The following is a 22,918-nucleotide window of genomic DNA, read 5'->3' as shown; positions in this document are numbered from 1 at the left end:
ATGCTGGCTGCCTGTTTGTGTAATGAGGACATTAGAGGGTCAGGAAGAGGGAGTGACTGACTGACAGGGGACTGTTGTTTTGAGTTGAAACTGTGGAGTAGATGATGGTACAACTAACACAATAACACCTCGTTTTTGGATATGATGATGAATTAAATATCTCTCTCTCTGCCCCCCTCCTCCCACCCTCTCTCTCTCTCGCTGTGTCTCTCCCCCCTCTCTCTGCCCCCCCCCCTCCCACCCTCTCTCTCTGCCCCCCTCCTCCCACCCTCTCTCTCTGCCCCCCCCCTCCTCCTCCTCCCACCCTCTCTCTCTCCCACCCTCTCTCTCTCTCGCTGTGTCTCTCCCCCCTCTCTCTCTGCCCCCCTCCTCCCACCCTCTCTCTCTGCCCCCCTCCTCCCACCCTCTCTCTCTGCCCCCCCCCTCCTCCTCCTCCCACCCTCTCTCTCTCCCACCATCCAGATTGAGATTTGACCTGGAATGGTGGAAGAAGGACTGTTTTGATGAGAAGCCAGAGTTCTGGTCATCCAGCTAGACCTATCAGCTCCTCAGCACCATACGCCCCATGTCTGTTAGAAGGAACAACTCACTGCAGTACTACACATCACCAACAGCTGTTTCCCCAGACCCCACTGGGTGAACTGGACATAAACCTTCATCCCACCAGTGACAACAACATCAACACTAAAGCCATGTTTCTATTAACAGTAGATATAAAGACACTTATCAAAATGTGGCTTTGAAGTTTAGTTTGTCTGGTCCCAGATCAGTTTGTAATGACTTGCCTATAGTCATTGTTACGCCAATGGCTCAGCAGATCTGGGATCAGGCTATAACCGGTCCACTCGATGAAGAAAAAAGTATAGGACAAAGGCCCTTAATAGAAAGTGCTTTAAATGAAACGTTCGCAAAAACTTTGTGATGTTTTACAGTTACAGTGTGTTTAAGGACCAGGTTGCTGTTTTGTGTAGGAGTTCTCCTGTTATTTGTTTGTGTGATTTTGCTGCTGTTATAAGGGGGGGGTGTTACACATATCTTTATTTTAGGACTCAAAAACACAAACACACAAGTTGACTTCATGGGAGTTCCAGTATTAAAATGCAATTTGCCATGTATTAGTTAGCTATATGACACTTAGAATACAAACAATATCATATATATTTCTCATGCTCAATATTTAACTTACATATTTACAACAGGGAATGACAAAATGTCTGTGTCGCGTGCATTTTCTATTGAATCGTATTACTACCATCTGCCCATTTGAACTGAAGGTGTAATTACAGCAGGAAAATGGCCTCCAACTTTTCAGCCTGTTTAAACCTCACAACAGATGTATGTATACAAATGAACTACTACTGTTTATTAGCAATAAACTCTTCAGCATCTTCCTATAGTTTAACATCACACCAAATCAGCCTACCCAAAATAGTCTAGACAACGATGGAAGTTGACGTGATTGTGTCAATGAAATATACTTATGACATTGGATGTCAGATTGTGTATATCAGGATAGCTTTTTAGGCCACTGTCCCTTACGTCACTGTGAATATTCCTGTTGGAATGTCCAACAGCACTAATAGTGAGCTGAGCTGTGTGTTTCTAAGTGCTGCCTGAGGATTACTGGTGAACAGACCTACAGCGGTTTCAGAAACTATTCACCCTTTGTCTTTCTCCACATGTTGTGTTACAGTCGGAATTTAAAATGGATTCAAATGAGATTTTGTGTCACTGGCCTATTACAAAGTAATTAAAATTGAAACGCTGAAATGTCTTGAGTCAATTTAGTATTCAACCCCTTTGTTATGTCAAGTCAAAATAAGTTCAGGAGTAAAAATGTGCTTAACAAGTCACGTAATAAGTTGAATGGATTTTTGAATGACTACCTCCTCTCTGTACCCCACACATACAATTATCTGTAAGGTCCCTCAGTTGAGCAGCGAATTTCAAACAGATTCAACAACAAAGACCAGGGAGAATTTCCAATGCCTCGAAAAGAAGAGCACCAATTAGAAGATGGGTAAACAAAGAAAGAGCTGAGGATCAATAGCGGTGGGCAATTTTTCAACCAATATGTTGTGATAATTGCATTGTTTGAGCTATAACCTGTTAGTTCATATGCCTTGTCACTGTGATATATAGGCTTAAAGCCTAGACAATAAGAAGACAGTGACAGAATAAATTCAACCACAACTTTGTTTCACCACCAAACCAGAGAGCAACATCTGTCTGGTGAAGTCCAGAAAGCATATTGCATGTAACAAACCTACAGCACGGTAGAACAAGTACATTTTTTCAGACATTCTCGGACTACTAAACCATTGATTTAGAACCACAGAGAGATACTGCAAGTCGCAAAGAAAAGAAGCGCTGCCTCCACTAATCCAGCACCATTTCAACATCTAATCACCTAACGTTTACTGTGATCCTGTGACTACCGTTTCTCAGTGAAGTATTATGTTTATCCTCAACCACTGATTCCTGGTCTGGTCTCTTCTCTGCACCTGGGTCCAACCTCACCACGTCACAAAGACTTCAAAATGGCTGTCTAGCAATGATCAACCACCAACTTGACAAAGCTTGAATAAAGCTCGGGCGGGTAGCAGGGAACCAGGAACTGAGGCTGAGGCAAGGGGAGTAGGGGCAGGGTAAGCAGGACTGACGAGGGACTGGAGACAGGGACCAGAGTCAGAGCGGACGGAACTGTAGCGGAAAGCAGAGTCAGGCTAGGGAAAACCAGGCACAAGAGGATAACACGAGCTATGCAGGAACAAACAGCTTAAACTGCAGACTGACTGAGCAGAGGCTACGAACTAGCAGCGTGGAAGTGGCAGCGTGGAAGTGGCAGCGTGGAAGTGGCAGCGTGGAAGTGGCAGGGCTGATTATTTGTAAAGGCCTTGATTATGGAACATGTTGCAGCTGGTGGGGATCTGCTCCGTCTCCAGCACACCTGTCTCCACACACACACACACACACACACACACACACACACACACACACACACACACACACACACACACACACACACACACACACACACACACACACACACACACACACACACACACACAGAGGGAGAGAGCACTGGGGAAGTGGCAGCAGGTTAGGGAGACACAAGATGAGAAGTAGATGGCAGGAACAGATGTAGCAGAGGGAAATAATCTATTTAATACCTTTTTGAATTCAGGCTGTAACACAACAAAATGTGGATTAAGTCAAGGGGTGTGAATCCTTTCTGAAGGCGCTCTATGTACAGTATGTAATGCACTATTACAGGACCTACATGGACAATTAAACCACCCAGAGATGCTCTTTATTTCACTCTGTTGATCTTCAGTATCAAATGAATTGTTGCAGATGACTCTGTTGCCTTTAGAAACGATGCTTTTTAAAGTATGTTTTATGTGTTTATGATAATTAGTGGACCTCACCATTGGAAGCTCTCCTCCTTGTACCAGGATCTGAAAGTCTTGCTTTGACTCCAGAGGTGTTTGTGTGCCCCTTGCATCCTGCAGACCATACAAGCGTGGCACCAGCCAGGCTTATTTCATTAGGTGCCAGATTTATCAGACCTATGCTTTTTGAAGATGCTTCAACTTTGAAGGGCTTTGTGAGCCACAACATACTTTTTGGGTGTGGGTGTGTTTACGGGTGTGTGTACCTGTATGAATCGGTGTGTGTACCTGTATGAATTAGTGTTGTGTTGTTCTTGAAGATTATTCACCAGGGTTTCACCACAAGAGTCCCTTTGGAAACAGATGGTCAGAATAGATTGTGGGAGGTAAGCTAACAGAAAGCCCATTCAGTCTGCCCCTCTTGTGCCCTGTTTGGACTCAATGCTGTTTCTCTTGGACCGTCTGACTGGCACTGCTTTTTAAACATATCTACTCTTAAATGTTCTGTGACTATTGTGGCACAGTGAAAGTTCTGAAATAGCCTCAAAGCAAACACACACCCAGTCTCACTCCAGTTTCAGGTAGTCATATGAGTCAGGGAAACTGGGTCTACACATAAACACACACACTCATCCTGCCTACAATTGTGATTCTCTTCAGCATGTCTGTCATGTCTTGACTTGACCTGTCTTGGTCTGTCTTGTCCCATTCTTGTCCTTCCCTGTCCTGTCTTGGTCTATCTTGTCCCTTTCCTGTCTTGGTCTGTCTTGTCCTGTCTTGTCTTTGCCTGTCCGGCCTTGTCTGTCTTGTCTTGTCTTGGTCTGTCTTGGTCTGTTTTGGTCTGTCTTGTCCGGGTCTGTCTTAATAGAACAGTGTTTAAACAGTGTGTTCCTAACAGAACAGTGTTTAAACAGTGTGTTCCTAACAGAACAGTGTTTAAACAGTGTGTTCCTAACAGAACAGTGTTTAAACAGTGTGTTCCTAACAGAACAGTGTTTAAACAGTGTGTTCCTAACAGAACAGTTTTTAAACAGTGTGTTCCTAACAGAACAGTGTTTAAACAGTGTGTTCCTAACAGAAGGGTGTTTAAACAGTGTGATCTAGTCACAGCTCTACTGGCCTCAGTTGGAATGTCTGCTTTAGTTGTATAGGATATTTTGTCCATTTATGGTTAAAATGCAAATGCCAATACATCTATGAATGGTTCTAATGCAACTAAGGCAGTGTTGGGCGGCCAGCTCTTCCTGGATCTGCCCAGCCAAACTGAGCAATCAGGGGAGAAGGGCCTTAGTCAGGGAGGTGACCAAGAACCCGATGGTCACTCTGACGGAGCTCTAGAGTTCCTCTGTGGAGATGGGAGAACCTTCCAGAAGGACAACCATCTCTACAGCACTCCACCAATCAGGCCTTTATGGTAGAGTGGCCAGACAGAAGCCACTTCTCAGTAAAAGGCACATGATGGTCCGCTTGGAGTTTACCAAAAGGAACCTGAAGAGTCTCAGACCATGAGAAACAAGATTCTCTGGTCTGATGAAACCAAGTTTAAACTCTTTGGCCTGAATGCCAAGTGTTACGTCTGGAGGAAACCTGGCACCATCTCTAAGGTGAAACATGGTGGTGGCAGCATTATGCTGCGGGGATGTTTTTCAACGGCAGGGACTGGGAGACTAGTCAGGATCGAGGCAAAGATGAACGGAGCAAAGTTCAGAGAGATCCTTGATGAAACCTGCTCCAGAGCGCTCAGGACCTCAGACTGGGGCGAAGGTTTACCTTCCAACAGGACAACGACCCTAAGCACACAGCCAAGAGAATGCAGGAGTGGATTCGGGACAAGTCTCTGAATGTCCTTGAGTGGCCCAGCCAGAGCCCGGATTTGAACCTGATCAAACATCTCTGGAGAGTCCTGAAAATAGCTGTGTCGCAACGCTCCCCATCAAACCTGACAGAGCTTGAGAGGATCTGTAGAGAAGAATGGGAGAAACTTCGCAAATACAGGTGTGCCAAGCTTGTAGCGTCAAACCCAAGAAGACTTGATCCTCTAATCGCTGCCAAAAGTTCTTCAACAAAGTACTGAGTAAAGGGTCTGAATACTTATGTTAATGTGATATTTCAGTTTTTAATTTGTTATACATTTGCAAAAAATTCTAAATATCTATTTTTGCTTTGTCATTATGGGTTATTATATGTAGATGGATGAGAAAAAAAAAAATATTTAATCCATTTTAGGACTAAGCTGTAACGTAATATAAAGTGGAAAAAGTCAAGGGGTCTGAATACTTTCCGAAGGAACCCTAACCCCCCCAGAGTCCACACATGGTAATACTAGATATGTATGTTAGTTCTGTTGACTGCATGGGGAAGCTGGAGCACTTCACAATGACAGGAAAGTGAACACAATCCGTTCCGTACAAACAAACGTTTATTATTGAGAATGTTCTGAATATTATTAAAGTTCTAAAAGCAAATAATTAATCTAGGAGTGTAAATCAAAGGCTTATCTGGAGGAAACCCTCTGTTACCTATGAATGAACCTCTTGACTCTGGAACTTGGCATCACTGATTTTTCTTTGTCTCCCCTGACTCCACAACTCTGTCAGACCAAAGACATGTATCATTATGTCCAACTCTGTCAGACCAAAGACATGTATCATTATGTCCAACTCTGTCAGACCAAAGACATGTATCATTATGTCCAACTCTGTGAGAACAAAGACATGTATCATTATGTCCAACTCTGTGAGAACAAAGACATGTATCATTATGTCCAACTCTGTCAGACCAAAGACATTTATCGTTATATTGAATGTGTTTTTTCTTCATTTGAGTTGACGTAACATGACATAAATTCGTAAAGTCTTCATAAGCACTACAAAGGGTCATGTGACAGGTCTGACTGTACGTCTGGTTCTTTACAAAATGTGACATAACCTTTTTTCTACCCGTTTATATAGCATCACATTGACTTATGGATGACTTATGAAGCATCTATAGGGCTTCATTATGCCTTAAAGGTTATGCCTGGTTTTATGTGGGACCTACATATTTTAGTGGTCATACCCTGCCTCTTAACCTGAGACCGAGCAGCAGGTCATGGTCTCATGTTGAAACTAGATGAATACATTTGGATTGAACCCGTTCATAACAATATTATCAGTCCGAAACAAGATAACAGCTCAGTGGGAGGTTTAGCTAATTGTGTGCTATATACTATATATCCACTAGAGGGCACTCTAGATCATCTTCTGGTAATTAACCCTTTAAGTACTCCCTACAGCGGTTAACTCTGTATTGGTGGTTCTAATATAAGCTACTTTAACATGGTCCACCTGTATTTATATAGTTTTCAGATCTCTAATCTTGGTCCTCTGATGTCAATTAAGCACATTCTTCAGACACATACTCGTTTACCTGTAGAAGTATGTGAAATATCCAACTTCCTCCTGAGAGCAGAACAGGGAATTGAGACGTGAGAATAACAGTAGGAAGTTGTCCCCCCTGACACCACTACCCCTGTCATGGTGCTTGTATAGTACGAACACACACACACAAACACGCACACACACCCCAGCTACACTTTATTGATTGCCTTGTGATGAGGGTGATTAAAAATAAATGTTAATGGCAAGTTTTCTGCTCAAAATCTTTTCAGGTATTGTTTTTCTCACATCTACACATCCTCCTCGGTGTCAGAGGTCAGAGGTCAGACACACAGTCTACTGTCGGTGTAGGTCTACACATCCTCCTCAGTGTCAGGGGTCAGCCACACAGTCTGCTGTAGGTGTAGCTCTACACATCCTCCCCTCAGTGTCAGGGGTCAGGGGTCAGCCAACAAAGTCTGGATGTTGTTGTAGGTGTAGCACTTGGTGGGTGCTTCTACACCTGCACTGCTTGCTGTTTGGGGTTTTAGGCTGGGTTTCTGTACAGCACTTTGAGATATCAGCTGATGTACGAAGGGCTATATAAATAAATTTGATTTGATTTGCACATATCAATCACATGTATTTATAAAGCCCTTTTTACATCAGCAGATGTCCCAAAGTGCTTCTACAGAAACCAGCCTAAAACCCCATCCACGTGTCTGTCTGTGTGTGGGGGGGGGAGCGTGCTATCACAGAGTCAGGCTTCAACAGTTAGTTCCACTCACAGACCACAGAGAGGTGGCGGGAACAACCTACGTCCACCTCACACCACGGGACTGAAGTGGTTTAGACCAGAGAAGCACCACGTGGTCTAAGTTTTGGATCACTGTTTTGAACTGAAATGGCTCATTTCCTGGATTCAGTGGGACGTTGAGACGTTGAGCATGGGGGAGCATGGTCTTGTAGGGGAACAGGTGCTTCCCTCTCTGAGTGTCTTAAATGTCACTGATGTTTTGGTTGGGAAAAAACATATAGGCTTAATAATCAGGTTAACTGTATATGCAGTTCAGACGCAGTTAAACCAAACATAATACATAGCTTCCTCCTAATTCATGTACAGTTCATCATTCGCCGTTCAGAAAATATCATACATTTATTGAATAATACATGTAAAGCAACAACACATATTTTATTTTAAAAAAGTATCATTTTAAATAGCCAGTCAATGGCAATCATCATTGCTGTTCTGTTCCAGTACATTGAGTGAGAGAACAGTGTCTTATAGAAGCAGCACCCTGGAAGGATTAGCACTTATTTCCCCTTTATTTAACCAGGTTACTCTCGTTGATAAGAGACAAATCTATTTTTTCAAGAGAGACCTGGAGACAATGCAGATTGTCAGGTTGCTATAAGAGAAAAAAAGAACAGAAATGAAACAAGTCTTGTCAGAGTATGAGGCCTTGTGGGGTTAACTGTGTTCACAATACAGCCTTTATGGTGCAAGTGACCTCACACAACAGTATCATGTATGTGATCCGTGCAGCTCAGTTGGTAGAGCGTGGCACAAAAAAAGTTTTTAAAATGTTTGCACTCACAACTGTAAGTCGTTCTGGACAAGAGTGTCTACGTAAATGTGCATGTTGGTATTGAGAGATAAAGTCCCATTACTGGCCTAAACATGCCAGTCAGCTAAGCGGTTCCTGTTTTTTAAATCGTGGTGTCAGATGACCAGTGCACCTCGGGTTCACCTCATCTACAATACTGTGCTGCAGGAGTGTCAAACTCATGTCTGCAGGTCTTTGGTTTTTCCTTTCAATTAAGCCATAGACAAGCAGGTGAGGGGAGTTCCTTACTAATTAGTGACCTTAATTTATCAATCAACACTGTTAAAATGAAGTACGTTGTAATGCCAAAACTTGTGGTAACTGAGCTGCCACCAAATTGAAGGAGACGAAACCTTAACTTTGCTGGAGTGTTGAAACACATCATCCTGAGATGTTTTGAAACATGACACGGTGTGTTGTATCACCACTTAATCAAGTGCTGTGCAACACCTTGCCAGAGACTGGGAGCACTCACAGAAAAGGTTGAAAACACTAGGTTGGTGTTTCGAGTCCTGTTTAGTACAGAATTAGATCCCTTCTCTTTTGGTGCCGTTTCCTCTATTTAAAGCTTCTATTCTCCATTCTGATGTTTTGAATCCTGTCTAGTACAGAATTAGATCCGTTTGTCTGAAGTGCCTTAATGTTTAACATTGTTATGTAATTGATCATTTGCCATTTATATACCATTTTGGGCAGGCATTGTCAAGCAGAGTGTCCAAATCACCAGCAGTAACTGGAGGTTCTACACTTGCCTCCACCATTAATAATTTCCACCATTAATAATCTCCACCATTAATCATCTCCACCATTAATAATATGTGGGAATGGGTGCTGTCCTCATTGAACGTCAGTCTGACGGTTCAGATATCATGATCCATTACACTTCATGGCACAAGCTCAATACTAAAACAGAAATATACTTGGATTTCATCAAACATGCATAAATCATTGTGTGAAAAAATCATAAAGTCAAAAAATCTATATTACACACAATCCCCTAAAATCAGAGACAAGATAGAACATACAACGTGATTAAAACCAGACTTCTAATGAGTTCAATCACTAATTTTCTCTCTCTTTGGTTGTAGTCATAAAATACACTTTTTGAGCAACATGTTAGGTTGGATTTATTCCTACATTGATATGATTGCATACATTTTTTGAAAGATATTTTTGGGGTATTTTGACAGTTATGAAATGACAGAGAGGATACAGATAGATGGGAGAAACAGATTGAAGGGTTGGAGTGGGGATTTGAACCCCGTTCTTCGGGCTCTGCACAACTTGCATTCATTTTTATTAAGTATATGTTTGTTTTTTGTTTTTTTTTGGGGGGGGGGGATTCAATTTCAATTCACCCCTGAATAATTTCTTACAGTGTGGCTGTGTGGGTGTGTGGGTGAGTGGGTGAGTGGGTGTGTGGGTGAGTGGGTGAGTGTCTGTGTGGGTGAGTGGGTGTGTGGGTGAGTGGCTGTGTGGGTGAGTGGGTGTGTGGGTGAGTGGGTGTGTGGGTGAGTGGGTGTGTGGGTGAGTGGACAAAATTCCAACAAAATGTACCATCTGACTGCACCTCCGGATTCTAATCTGTCTAAATAAAGCATTGGAAAAAATAGGTAGAACTCCACAAAAAATATTCTCCATAGGTCCTTTTCATCAATCCATATTTAAGATTATAAACCATTTGCATTTATAAACTATTAATTGTATGAGAAAAACAGTTTTTGTGTTTTGATGCTGCCTTTTACATGCACTGACACCACAAAAAGTGTTTTTACAACAATCTCTTAAAAAAAACACCAAGTCATGTTGATGAACCACTTTGGGTCTTTCAAAGTACTTCCTTTCTGTTTTAAAACACATTCTGCGTGTTAAAACACTTTCATTGGGTTTACATTCAAACACCTTCCAAACACCAGATCTCAGTTTAGCTGCACTATTTTCCATGGTTTCGTTACACAATCATGCACAGTGTTGAGGCTTTCTATTTTTACAGTGAAGTAGAATGGAGGAACCAAAAGCCGCAGACACTCGGCCCTCCGTGGAATGAGTTTGACACCTGAGCTGTACTGTAAAACAACACAGTCTCAATCCCACCATGTCAGGTGTTCTTCACGACACGGTGGTCAGCCCTGTGTTTCCTGTTCAAGGCCCTGTGTCTTTGTGATGGTTAGGAGATCACAATCACATATAGTAAAGCACACACTCTTGCAATCATATAAACCCTCACATCTACTAAATGTGGTTACTTGGAAGTCGGGGAAACGTACGTTTTTGGTTTCCCATTTCTTCTGCGAAGGAAGCCATACATTTCCTGACCAGTAAAACACTTTCTGGGAATGTCCATTTTTAGCTTGCAGGGAGGTTCTGAGAACGTTTACTATGGTTCCCTGAATGTTTTGGAATTAATCCACTGCGCCACCAAGATGGAGCTAGCGTTCACAAAACCGTCCATTTTGGTCTATTCAAACAGACCCCATTTTAAAGGAAACAAGCACCCATTGCGGTCAACACACCTGAACACACTTAACAAGATAGAGTACAGAGAGAGTTCTGTTGATGTTGAGAATGGAATGTACATGTTTTTAAATAACATTCTTAGAATGTAACTAATGTTTGCTTGTGCTTTTTATGGAAAGTTTTCTTCATGTTCTGAGAACATGACTTTAAAGTAAAGATTCACCCATTTTGAATGTTCTATTGTTTTTGTGTATCTCTGAGTGATGCTCTATCGATTCCCTGGGTCATTTCATGTGTATCTGAGTTATTGCCGTTCAAGCAGGCAGAACTTCTGCCAGTATGATGTAGCATTGTGTTAAAGGGTCTCTGGAAGTAAATAGGAATATGACTTTTAGATCGTTAAAATGTCTGTCATACATGTCAGATTCTAATACTGGCCGATGTCATAACACGGAAGGTAGTCTTCTCTCAAATGAGCCATTCATCATATTTTCGCGATATTCCTACCTCGAGAAATGTGTAATTGAACAGAGGGTCTAACACATTTCTCCTATTTGTCTGCCTCTTCAGTCCAGGGAGCATTGCATGGTGTCGTTGTGAATGTCAGACTCCACTCTGTGAGGCATATCAATCTGCAGGTTAAACATGGTGAGATTGTAGACTCCTAAATTGATATTGCATTTTGTTTAGGCAATTATAAAGCTAACTACCTTCTTCACATGCTGATATTGACTTTGGTAGTATTGTGTGTAGCTATGTTTGCTAGCTAGCTACTGGCCAGCAAGCCCATAGAGAGAGCATTGCATTGTGGGTTTTTTAGTCGTCTTGAGCTGCAACAGATTTCCACAATGATTTTCACGTTGCGACCAACCTTATTACAATGACAAAATAAAATAAAATTCACAATATTGTTCTCACATATCGGTGTTATGCAACACTGTAAATTATAGGAAGGAGTGGTTTTGGGTGGATTTTTCCTTTAAATAGAAACATGAGGAAACCTGCAGGAAACATTATGCTGAAGTTCTTAGAACATTATGTGCTAGCTGGGTATCCTGCACCATTCCCAGAACATTGTGGGAAGGTCGTGTGCAAAATAACCATAGGAGAACCACGCTCTCACCAAGGTCTAAGAAATATATGGTTCTCAGAACATTATGTGCTAGCTGGGATAACACATGCACACACACATACAGGAACAGTAGATCAGGCATGAACACACACACACACACACACACTGAAAGCTTCTCACTGCATCACAGGATATGTAACCGTGTGCTGCAACATGTGGGGGTTTTGGTTTGTGTAGCACAGGAAACCTCCTAATCACATCCCAGCACAAGAGGTAAACTGCAAAACACCCTGCACAACGACAGTAACACCTCAACTAAACCCAAGGCCAGGGGACTGTCATCACTCACAGTGATTTCACTGAAACTGGTTGATTACAGTAAGGAATGGAGAAGAGTAATATTGCAGTGAAAATTATACTATAGTAAATCAAATCTGATTATTTGTTTAAATAGGAAACACGCAATCACAGAAAAATGCATTAAACAAAACAATCAATCACAGTTACATTCACAGTCAACTGATTTCCACCTAATTACAGTGCAGTGGAATATTTCATGTAGGCCTCAAGAATCAACCTCTGTAAGAAAGTTGTACCCAAAAGGCCATAGTTAAAACTGACATTGTCATTGGTGGAAGTTCAAAGTTCGATGCAACCCAGCTGATCGATTTCTGTAATACCAAGAATGGGTATCTGCAGCCCAATATGGCGACCGAAGTATGGGAGAGTGGGTGTATGGATTATTAGCTAATTGGGCAGATTTGTTGCTACTGAATACCGTTTTACGTGGCTGATTGGGCTACAAGAAGAGTCGATAAGCCGGACCAGTGCACCGGGGTGGTATCGACATGCCTGCCGAAGTCCTTCCTACTGGGTATCATGCAGTGGAGGCTCCTCAGAGGAGGAAGGGGAGGAACATCTTCCTCAGTGAATTTCATAAAAATGTCAATAGCAAAATATTTTTAAGAAGTTAGCTTTTTTAGATAAAACTATACTAAATGTATTCAAGTCACCAAATAATTGATTAAAACACACTGTTTTGCAATGTTGGTCTACAGTAGCCTAAACAGCACCATGGTGTAGCTTTCAATCATAGTCTAGGTTGAGGAAACCTCATGAGTATAGGGAACATTTGACTATCATGTAGTAGCCTAAACCTATCGATGTTACATTGAACTGGGTGAATGGAATATGAACGACAGTCATCCAATAAGCTGTAATAGAAATAAGGCCATGCTCATCCCTTATCGGGGCTCCCGGGTGGCACAGCGTCACCACAGACACCCTGGTTCAATTCCAGGCTGTATCACAACTGGAGGTGATTGGGAGTCCCATAGGGCGGTGCACAACAGGCCCAGCGTCATCCGGAGCAGGCCATCATTGTAAATAAGAATTTGTTCTTAACTCACTTGCCAGGTTAAATAAAGGTTTAAATAATAAGAATCTTAAATGGCACCGATTGCCACAGGTATCGTGGTCATGTTGCAGGCGGTAGCTAACGTGGCAATGTTCTCTCTCAAATTATTTTATATAAAAGAGGGCAGCAGCCTACACAAGAAGTAACTAATATTGATAACCATCTAGATGTCATCTTGATACATACAGTACATACAGTCTACTACTCAATGGGGAGGGCACGCATGAAAAACAAGAACACCGGGACCCAGTACCGTTCGCTCTCGTATGACAGGCACTACTGTCCGGCAACGGTGTGGGAAGTAGCTACCTAGTAGCCAATATCAGAGTGACAGTCACAGTAATATATCAGGGTGACAGTCACAGTAATATATCAGGGTGACAGTCACAGTAATATATCAGGGTGACAGTCACAGTAATATATCAGAGTGACAGTCACAGTAATATATCAGAGTGACAGTCACAGTAATATATCAGAGTGACAGTCACAGTAATATATCAGTGTGACAGTCACAGTAATATATCAGTGTGACAGTCACAGTAATATATCAGTGTGACAGTCACAGTAATATATCAGTGTGACAGTCACAGTAATAAATCAGGGTGACAGTCACAGTAATATATCAGGGTGACAGTCACAGTAATATATCAGGGTGACAGTCACAGTCACAGTAATATATCAGAGTGACAGTCACAGTAATATATCAGAGTGACTATCACAGTAATATATCAGGGTGACAGTCACAGTAATATATCAGAGTGACAGTCACAGTAATATATCAGGGTGACAGTCACAGTAGGAACATGCGTACAACCCATAAAGCAACAGTACACCCATCATCAATACTTTTAAAAAATTATTTAATATTTATTTAACTAGGCAAGTCAGTTAAGAACGCATTCTTATTTACAATGACGGCCTAGGAACAGTGGGTTAACTGCCTTGTTCAGGGGCAGAACAACAGATTTTGACCTTGTCAGCTCTGGGATTTGATCTAGCAACCTTTCGGTTACTGACCCAATGCAAGGCTAGCTGCCGCCCCAATGAACAATCTTCAGTTTTAAACCGGAAAATGTACAATTATTCATGTAATTCTAACACTCAGACTCATCCTCTGGCTTAAAAACAGATGTCCCAACTCTCGCAGTATGGTAGCTCAATGTGAGGTACACAAAAAGGGTTCCAAAAGGGTTTTACGGCTGTCCCCATAGGAGTACCCTTTTTGGTTCTAGGTAGAACTCTTTTGGATTCCATGCAGACCCCTCTGTGGAAAGGGTTCTTCATGGAACCCAGAAGGGGTCTACCTGGAAACAAAGGGGGTTCTTTAAAGGGTTCTCTTATGAGGACAGCCAAATAACCATTTTTGGTTGATGATAGCACCTAGTTGTGTGTCACAGTCTGGTTGAGTGGCAAGAAACGGAAGAGAAAAAAATACAGCTCAATCAAAACCGTCTAACCTATAGCAGACGATTTGACACACCCATTCCTTTCCACACACCCACTACTTCCCTTTTGACACACCCACTCGCCCATACTCCGGTCGCCATTTTGGGACGCAGCGACCCCCTTCTCGTAATCAGGGAGAAACAAAGACCAGTCGGACTGTGGCCCTCTGGGAAGAGGAGTTTTACTTCCTGGTTCCAGGGCTCAGGACACTCGTATGGCTGCGTACTCTGAGCCCTCTACCCGAGGCTGTGCAGGGCGCGCAGCGGCCCGAGGCTTTACCTGATGGTTTAGCGCTGCGTACATGATATCACTCTCTTCCTCTTTCTCCTTCCCGTTGCTATAGGTATTGTCCGTGTCCACCGGGACAGCTACCTGATTGGCTGCAGCTTGGCCGGGTGCCGGATGAGTGCGACGTGGGCCCCTGGCAGGTGCGTTGTCATAGATACAGTCCGGCGGTGGGGTGGGCTGGGCTTGGAGCCGGTCCTGGGATTGGTGGGATCGGATGCTTCCTCTGTGGTGGGATTGTGGGTTGGGTCGTGGGAATGCTTGCTGGGTCATTGGTATAGCCATATACTGTAACAACAAGTAAGCTACTTTAATACTCTGTGTATTTGCAACCCCCACCCTTGATTATAGAGGGCCACATCTGTGTCATGACGTTGCCCTGTTGGGTGAGGTTTATGACCCCCCCATAAATACCTTTCCCCCTTTTCTCTCCCCTCTACAGAATGGACTCTTGGAAAGCCCTTTGTTAACGTAGAGAGAGTATGGTAACATCAAAAGGTTGGGGAATTTAACAATATTTCTGTAATCCAACCAGTTGAAAGTACTTAAAGAACATGATGTCAGATCAGTTGTTGTCTGGGACATTATTACTGATGACAGGACAACATAAATTGTATCTTGAAAGTCTACACATTCTCGTCTAGACATCAGATTCACATGGAATTGTTGTGCAATTTAAATGTTTAAATATGAAACTGTGTGTGAGAATATTAAATGTAATTTTAGCCTTCTAAATGAGATAATTGTTTTCAAGTAATTTTATTCTCACTCAGTGGCCACGCTTAAGTGAACAGACATTGGTTGGAGAGGGATGAAACACGCCCTTCTCTTCCCCAGTATAAAGCCCCCGTGACCTAATTCATGTCAGACTAAGCAAACCCCAGTGTGAGCTGTGGTTGCGAATGGCTGAATATTCCCTCTACATAACGAAATTTACATGAGACGAGATCATGTGGAGGTGACGATCACCACGCTGGAAGGAGGAATTTCGACTAGACCAACCAGAATACAGCACGAGCTGATTATGGCAACTTGGTATGAACTTTGAACTCCTATTCACTATGGAATAAGTGAGAAATTCTGTACATCAACTTATCAGCTGCAGCTGTAAACGTACGTGGCCTAGGAAAGGACAGACGATCTCCTGAGAACGACAGGCTACTTCAAAGTATCCGCTCTACAACACTACGACCAGAAAGATTCTTCAAAGGACAATGGCGATCTCTGCTGGGCAAACCAGTCTTCCATCTTCAAACCATCTATCGAAGCGCAGCTCAGTGTAAATATATATCTTGCATTTTCAATTTCCGAATGGATGATTATTAGAATGCATAAGATTCTATATTTACGGTAGCATAGCTTCTCAAGGTCCGATAGAGACCCAATCCCCTTTGTCCCTCAGTTATCCCGCTCTTTCATTCAAACCCAACCCCCTTTCTTTGGGTAACCAGCCGTCATATCGGTTTCATCCGCTAGGGACTTTTGCTTTTATGACATGATTAGTAATCAATGTATGATCTATCCTGTGTATATGTAATTCTGTGTGATTATTTAGGTATTTAGTAAATAAATAATTAAGCCAAATTTTGTATTGCTGATTCAACTTGTTAGCCAGGGTTCGTGCAGATAATCAAGAATTTTACGACGTTCAGATGAGACTAAATAAGGTGATGATTAATAATTGACTGCTATTGATTATAAAAGATCTTCAGATCTTTAAGAGTTTATTCGGAAAAGAGCAACTCTATAAACACTCTTCCGTGGTGCCCCAGGTTATTAACGAGTTAATTGTTGCATGGTTTAATTCAATCACGTAATCAAACGTTAGGTAATCGATTTGATAAAATAGCCTGTCATATAATTGAATCAGTCAGAGACACAACACCTGGGACTGACAGACAAGGAGTGCACCAAAAGACTCCACCATGTTACATACTGTAAACACATTAAAGACCATCCAGAATCTGTACTAATAGTACTAATACAGGACTAAATGAAAGTTAGATGTGTAGTGTATATCTGTTTGACCTGGTTCTCTGTTTGGTCCTCTTTCCTTGACTTCCTGGCCAGACAGGCACCTGCAATTTCAAGGGAATCATGAACAAAACATTGAAATGAAAAGTCATATCCCAGAAATAAATGTCTGTATTAATGTACTATGGTCCTCATTAGTCTGTATTAATGTACTATGGTCATCATTCGTCTGTATTAATGTACTATGGTCATTATTAGTCTGTGTTAATGTGCTATGGTCATCATTAGTCTGTATTAATCTACTATGGCCATCATTAGTCTGTGTTAATGTACTATGGTCATCATTAGTCTGTACTAATGTACAATGGTCATCATTAGTCTGTACTAATATGCTATGGTCATCATTAGTCTGTATTAATGTGCTATGGTCATCATTAGTCTGTATTAATGTGCTATGGTCATCATTAGTCTGTATTAATGTGCTATGGTCATCATTAGTCTGTATTAATGTGCTATGGTCATCACTAGTCTGTATTAATGTGCTATGGTCATCATTAGTCTGTATTAATGTGCTATGGTCATCATTAGTCTGTATTAATGTGCTATGGTAATTGTGAGCATCTTACTTTTACAACCACGCAATGAGAGCATGGATATGGTTATCACCACGATGACAAACACCACAATCCCAGCCGAGGAGTAAACATAAGGCCACACCCACTCCAGGAAGCTGTCACTCTGACTCGCTGTACTGTCTATAAGAGAAAGAGGCCTGATTTCCACTATGAACAGGGAGGAAATGTCCCCCCACCCCACATTTGGATTCATAAAAGCTATAGGCCAAAAAATATACAAATGCAGGAAATTAGTTAACAGCAAAATAATTCTGCCTAATTACACACATGCAGACACATGTTTTAAATCAAAATGCCGCTCCTGAATAGGAGGTTTGACTCAACATGGATACTAGGTTACTAGTTTTAACTGGCTGTTAGGGTGTTACTGGTTACCACAGTGTTTCATAGCTAGGTGTGACATAGCATTGTGTTGTGGTGTGCCTTGATGTACATTCATACTGCAGCACCTTTATGCCCTGTGTGCAATGCATGCTAAGCTATGAAGAGTCAAAATCTCCTCTTACTGGTTGTTTCATTCTTCTGATGCACATATGTGGTGTCCTCAACACTCTCTGAAATGTATACAAAGTGGGACCCGGTCAGGGAGGCTATTGCTAATGTAATATTGTTATTGTTTGACGTGTATTTCAAACTAAAGAAATTGCTTACCTGAGACAGTAACATTGATAGAATGACTCACAGAGGTTTCATTTAATGCACACCTGTACAGACCTACATCGTATATGGAAATGTTGGTGAAGACCAGAAATGAGATCCCTGTAGTGTTTTTGAAACTGGTCCACTGTGTTTGAATGAGAGTTGTTATGTTGACAGTATTGCAGTTGTTTGATTCATCAACCTTACACCATAGGGATGGTGGTGGTGGTGAGTTGGAACAGAAAGCAATAGAACAGTTAATCTTCAATTGTGTCCCAGGTGAAGCTCTCCATACTGTGTTCCGTGCCACTCTAATCTCTGGGAAACAATCAGAATCTTGACCTGCAAAGAATTCAAATAAAGTAAGTCACTGCCTGACCAATAGGTCCCCATAAGATCACCCATCACCTCTATATCAAGTCATTCACACACACACACACACACACACACACACACACACACACACACACACACACACACACACACACACACACACACACACACACACACACACACACACACACACACGCACACACACACACACACACACACAAAGATTGCAATAATGGTTACATGGATAGGCCTTAAACTTTCTTTAGCTGGATCCTAGGTGGTGGAAAAAAATATGTTTTACTAAGATGAGAGGTGATTAATGATTGCAGACAGGTGAAGGAGATTTTCCCCTTCATCAGAATTTCCCCTTGGTATCAGTGACAGTGACATGTTCATGACTAATAGAAGGGAGATACACACAGAGAGATAAAAAAAGACAAAACACATTTCACATCCTGAAGAGTTGGAACTCAATTAGCATAAAACAATGGGACTACAGCTTCTAGGGAACTGAGATTCAACCCCACCTGCACTTATTCAGTGCTGCATCCTGTCTCAGACTAAATAGGACCACCTCATCATACCATGGGGGAACTTAAAGACTTTCAGACTTCAAAATCGTCACTAAGAAACTGAGTATATCCAAAATGGTCTCAGTTTAACTCAGTATAACTGACCATCAATGACATTCTGAATGTCAATTAGTGGCATGGAGTGTCAGACTTCCCAGTATCAATGAGAGGACAGTAGAGGTGACAACACGATAGCATCATGTACAACTTTACTGTAGGCCTACCACACAATGGCACACAACTCGATTATACCTTCTGACCACACAGGAAAGCCACAGTAGGGCTATAATAAAGATTCACTATGCAGAAATCGTTCCGCTCTTTCCTGGTTGCTAAAATTCTAATAGTTTGTCTAATTTCAGTTTATGTGACAAAAAAAGCAAGTATAGTGTAGAGAATCATTGTACCATCTAAACCGCTGTGAAATATAGTTTCCATAACCAAAAAGATTGTATTTTCAGCTGTTTGAAACTGGCGTACAAAACCGAAAGTACAAGACTCAAAACTTAAAAATGGGGAGCATAGAAATACCGCACAGAGAACAAATCTATCGCTTATTAGACTTGCTTTCAATGAGAGTGACAGATCTATAACTCACATTTCTATGGGAATTTTGTTGGGTCGCCCAAAAAGTGACATATCACAGCTTTAAAAGAGACCACAGGTATGTTCGCACAGAGAGATCTGACAGATATAGTATGACTCATTGTGGTTAATAAAAAGCTACTGAGGAAAAATAGAGCCTGTATTTTCATAATTATCAAGTTATAATAAGTTAATATAACAGTGGACAGCAGGTAGTCTATGTCTTGTTTTGCACGCTTTGTACAAAATAATAAAATGCAGTACTACAGGATATTTCTTAACATAGCTCTTTATTAGCTAGCTACAACTGGCATGTTCACGTATCGCCAACCAGGATCAACTGACCATCACCTAACCAACTACAGTGCCTTGCGAAAGTATTCGGCCCCCTTGAACTTTGCGACCTTTTGCCACATTTCAGGCTTCAAACATAAAGATATAAAACTGTATTTTTTTGTGAAGAATCAACAACAAGTGGGACACAATCATGAAGTGGAACAACATTTATTGGATATTTCAAACTTTTTAAAAAAATGAAAAACTGAAAAATTGGGCGTGCAAAATTATTCAGCCCCCTTAAGTTAATACTTTGTAGCGCCACCTTTTGCTGCGATTACAGCTGTAAGTCGCTTGGGGTATGTCTCTATCAGTTTTGCACATCGAGAGACTGAAATTTTTTCCCATTCCTCCTTGCAAAACAGCTCGAGCTCAGTGAGGTTGGATGGAGACATTTGTGAACAGCAGTTTTCAGTTCTTTCCACAGATTCTCGATTGGATTCAGGTCTGGACTTTGACTTGGCCATTCTAACACCTGGATATGTTTATTATTGAACCATTCCATTGTAGATTTTGCTTTATGTTTTGGATCATTGTCTTGTTGGAAGACAAATCTCCGTCCCAGTCTCAGGTCTTTTGCAGACTCCATCAGGTTTTCTTCCAGAATGGTCCTGTATTTTGCTCCATCCATCTTCCCATCAATTTTAACCATCTTCCCTGTCCCTGCTGAAGAAAAGCAGGCCCAAACCATGATGCTGCCACCACAATGTTTGACAGTGGGTATGGTGTGTTCAGCTGTGTTGCTTTTACGCCAAACATAACGTTTTGCATTGTTGCCAAAAAGTTCAATTTTGGTTTCATCTGACCAGAGCACCTTCTTCCACATGTTTGGTGTGTCTCCCAGGTGGCTTGTGGCAAACTTTAAACAACACTTTTTATGGATATCTTTAAGAAATGGCTTTCTTCTTGCCACTCTTCCATAAAGGCCAGATTTGTGCAATATACGACTGATTGTTGTCCTATGGACAGAGTCTCCCACCTCAGCTGTAGATCTCATTCAGAGATCCTCACTGAACTTCTGGAGAGAGTTTGCTGCACTGAAAGTAAAGGGGCTGAATAATTTTGCACGCCCAATTTTTCATTTTTTGATTTTTGTTAAAAAAGTTTGAAATATCCAATAAATGTCATTCCACTTCATGATTGTGTCCCACTTGTTGTTGATTCTTCACAAAAAAATACAGTTTTATATCTTTATGTTTGAAGCCTGAAATGTGGCAAAAGGTTGCAAAGTTCAAGGGGGCCGAATACCTTCGCAAGGCACTGTAGGTGGTCTTAACCAATCATAGCACAGTATGTATGATACGACGGTAAAATGCATTCAATTATAATTCAGTATGTTTACACATATGAATATTACAGTCTAGCAGCTAAGAGCGTTGGGCCAGTAACTGAAAGATTGCTAGTTCAAATCCCCGAGCAGACTAGGTAAAATAATTTGGCGATGTGTCCTTGAGCAAGGCACCTATCCCTAATTGCTCCTGTTAGTAGCTCTGGATAAGAGCGTAAATTAAAATACATGACACTAGTATTGGTATAACTGAGATGTGCCAAAAACACAATTCCAGCTGGGTATCAGTAAGCAACAAAATCTCTGTAATGTGTAATTATAAAATATTGATGTTGTTGATGGATTCAAAATGCCATTTTGTGAAATGTGGAGTATTTGCTATTCAGCGGAAACAAAATGGAAGCCAGAAGAGCGATTTGTTTCAACAACAACAACTGGAAAACAGGGAGAAGAACATGAACAACATAAATTATTAATCTTTAGGGAAGAAGATCGGGAAGAAATTAAGATGACTTTGAACAAATGTTCCTACCCCGCTAATCTATTATTTTAAGTCCCTTTATCTTTTTCTACAACAGGATATATTTTTTTTTGTCATCGAGCTCTCACACACAAAAAGTGTTTTTTTTGCCAGGATGACAAAAACTGGAAGTCTTGAATGTGAGGATGACATTTCAGATATTTACAAAAATGTTCACTCAAAGACAGTTGTTCTTTTATTTACCAGCAACACTTCTCTTACTGTGTGTTGAAACTGAACCAACCACAATACGCTGTAGTTTAATCACATACAAAACGTTTTTTCCCCTGGGTCTAACTTACCATTGGCATCCCGGTGGAAGAGAAGCACAGCCAGGATGGTGAGAGGTAGGCTGGTCCAGGACCAGCAGTCACGGGGCCCCATGGTGACTTGTAGCCCACCGGCCTTCTACAATCAACAGGTTACACCAGAGGTGGTTTAGGAAGACAGCCACAGCATTGGTAGATGATCATCTCTCTGTGTGTTTGTGTGTGTGTAAGAGTGAGTGAAATACACTGTCTGTTCTCTCTCTCTCTCTCTCTCTTCCTCAATTTTAAATGTCTCTCACATCAGTCTTAACACACCCCAGCATCATAGTGTCGCCGTCACTGCACAAGTGTTTGTGGTAACATTTCTTCCGTTTTACTTCCTTTACCTACTCTCTCTTTCACTCTTTCTCTCCCTCCCCATGTGCTTCATCCTCTCTCATCTACATAAAGTTGGCTGTGGTGATCACTATAGATGAGATTAGGTTTATTAGTCACATGCACAAGGTTGCAGATGTAATAGCAGGGTACAGTGACATTCTTCAGCTCTGAGCTCCAACGGTGCTGGTCAAAGAGAAGTGGATGAAACAATAATAATAATAATATATACATATTTACAACTGTAACAATTATAAATGTCCATTGGGGGGTGGGGGCAGGGTAAACGTCCGCTGGGGGGGACACAGGGGTAGCAGGTAGCTGACTAGTGGTGGCTATTCATCAGCCTGATGGTCT

The 22,918-nt window shown here is 41.6% G+C and overlaps 2 protein-coding genes across 2 annotated transcripts in view; one reads left to right on the top strand and one right to left on the bottom strand.

Moving 5' to 3' along the window:
- The window catches only part of LOC139372412 (OX-2 membrane glycoprotein-like), a 30,227-nt gene extending 28,839 nt beyond the window's left edge, over window positions 1-1,388 (top strand). Inside the window, exon 8 of the mRNA XM_071112122.1 lies at window positions 463-1,388. Within this exon, the coding sequence (XP_070968223.1) occupies window positions 463-467 (5 nt within the window). The 3' untranslated portion in view covers window positions 468-1,388. The remainder of the gene's footprint in view (window positions 1-462) is intronic.
- A 12,669-nt stretch (window positions 1,389-14,057) lies between these two features.
- LOC139372411 (B- and T-lymphocyte attenuator-like) lies at window positions 14,058-22,383 on the bottom strand. Its single transcript, XM_071112121.1, has 6 exons — window positions 22,220-22,383; window positions 18,296-18,625; window positions 18,151-18,198; window positions 17,636-17,764; window positions 17,064-17,113; window positions 14,058-15,323 (listed from the first exon to the last, which is right to left on the bottom strand). The coding sequence occupies exons 1-6, from the start codon at window positions 22,299-22,301 to the stop codon at window positions 14,952-14,954; spliced, it is 1,011 nt and encodes a 336-aa protein (XP_070968222.1). The 5' UTR covers window positions 22,302-22,383; the 3' UTR covers window positions 14,058-14,951.
- Between the last annotated feature and the right edge of the window lie 535 nt (window positions 22,384-22,918).

This window comes from Oncorhynchus clarkii, chromosome 18, assembly GCF_045791955.1.
Source record: "Oncorhynchus clarkii lewisi isolate Uvic-CL-2024 chromosome 18, UVic_Ocla_1.0, whole genome shotgun sequence".
In the NCBI taxonomy this organism is placed as follows: domain Eukaryota; kingdom Metazoa; phylum Chordata; class Actinopteri; order Salmoniformes; family Salmonidae; genus Oncorhynchus; species Oncorhynchus clarkii.
Note: the sequence above shows the minus strand (reverse complement) of the source record. Positions and strands in the feature narration are given on the sequence as shown.